The following is a 1701-nucleotide window of genomic DNA, read 5'->3' as shown; positions in this document are numbered from 1 at the left end:
CAGTTGGACAGGTGTACCTAATAAATTGGCCGGTGAGTGTATATATATATAATTCAGATACTTTAAGACTTTTAGAGAAGACTTTAACTTTTACCAAAGTATCACTTTGAGGTACTTTATACAACACTGCAAATCCACTTTAAAAACTTATTAAAACTGAATTCAAAGAAAAAAGGTCACGACAAAATAAAACTAAACTTTAATGAAAAATCCAAACCTGTTATAACCTTGCTGAGTTCACTATAAACAAGAAAACTGAGTAAATGATCCAAACGAGTAAAAGGAAAGGGAACGTTCCAGTAGAGGTCTAAAACGATCCTCTCAGATTTCTAACTGGTGTTACTGGTCTCGGTCATGCAGGAAGGGTACTCTGGCTTCTCCAGCTGTCAGGGCTGTCGGAGATGTGAATGTGGGCCAGCCTCCATCCGCTCCACCTGCCACCCCCTCACCCACAGCTGTCCATGTCGTCCCGGGGCTGGGGGTCGTTACTGCGAGCGCTGCCTCCCAGGACACTGGGATTACAGCGCCTCCGGCTGCAGGAGTAAGTCAGGCGTCTACATGTCAGCATCCTCAGAGGAAACGTCTGAACTGTTAGCTTACATTCTCACACCCACGCCTGCAGTCATGTCCATGATGTCAGACACACATCTGTTGACCTTTAACCCAGAGCCTGACATCACCTCCCATCTGAATCCATGCAGCAGCTGCTGAGACATCAGCCCCTCTCACATCTGGCTCTTCACAGGACTGGCTTGTTCCCAGCTGAGGTGCACAATGTTTGTGTTGTTCTACAATGATGTGCGTCGTTCTTTTTTACAGAGTGTAACTGTGAGAGCGGCCACTGTGACATGCAGACAGGAGAGTGTCTGACTGAGGCTGCAGTCAACATGTGCAACAACAGTAAGTCACAGCAGAAACAGCCGACTCAGACCTCCAACAAAACTTTGTCACAATCGAAATTTTGAAATAAGGCCGATAATCTGACTTTACCATGAAAACCACACAACTGTGACACACACTGCCTGGCTGCCAAGGTAAACACAATTAGTAATGAACCGGACTGGCGCCTCCTTTGAATTTAAAGAGACAGCCTCAAAACGAGTTGGCTTACGGAGACACAATGAGGAGGAAATCAGACCAAAGTTCAATTCAATTAAAAAAATGTATTAATTTAATTAAAAATAACTGTATACAATAAAAAACAAAGAAAATACACAAATCAAAATAAAATGAAAGGTAGCAGAAGAAGAATAAATCTAATGTCTGCCCCTTTAACCCAAGAATATATTCAAATGAAAAATATTTCACAGAATAAGACAAATAAAAATAAAAACATCAACTCAAACAACAATTCATACAGCTTCACATTTTACTTTTCCATATACCTTCAGAAAATTAGCTTTTATATTTCATAAATATATACATAGATCTGGCATTTTTAAGATCATCTTCCAGACCATTCCATAATCCTACACCCTGGATTAAACTATACCCTGGATTAAACTACATCTTTCTTTCAAGCAAGTACAAAAATATGGTTTCACAAACATTTCCATCCCCTTTAGATAATAACAACTGTCTCTCTTAACAAAGTTCACCTGAATGTTGGATGGTAATAAGTTTTTATGAGCCTTGTACATAAACAGCAAAATATTATAGTCAATCAAATCATAAAATTTCAAAATTTTCACTTTACAAAAT

At 39.4% G+C, this 1701-nt stretch overlaps 1 protein-coding gene across 1 annotated transcript in view; it reads left to right on the top strand.

The window, feature by feature from the left end:
* lama4 (laminin, alpha 4) overlaps positions 1 to 1701 on the top strand; it is a gene marked incomplete at its 3' end in the record, with an annotated part of 62466 nt that overhangs the window by 16845 nt on the left and 43920 nt on the right. Inside the window, 2 exon segments of the mRNA XM_014030930.1 lie at positions 361 to 541; positions 820 to 900. Coding sequence (XP_013886384.1) covers positions 361 to 541; positions 820 to 900 — 262 coding nt within the window.

Source organism: Austrofundulus limnaeus, unplaced genomic scaffold (assembly GCF_001266775.1).
Source record: "Austrofundulus limnaeus strain Quisiro unplaced genomic scaffold, Austrofundulus_limnaeus-1.0 Scaffold1145, whole genome shotgun sequence".
Taxonomy (NCBI): Eukaryota; Metazoa; Chordata; class Actinopteri; order Cyprinodontiformes; family Rivulidae; genus Austrofundulus; species Austrofundulus limnaeus.
The sequence above is the reverse complement of the archived record's forward strand: the minus strand, read 5'-3'. Positions and strand labels throughout refer to the sequence as shown.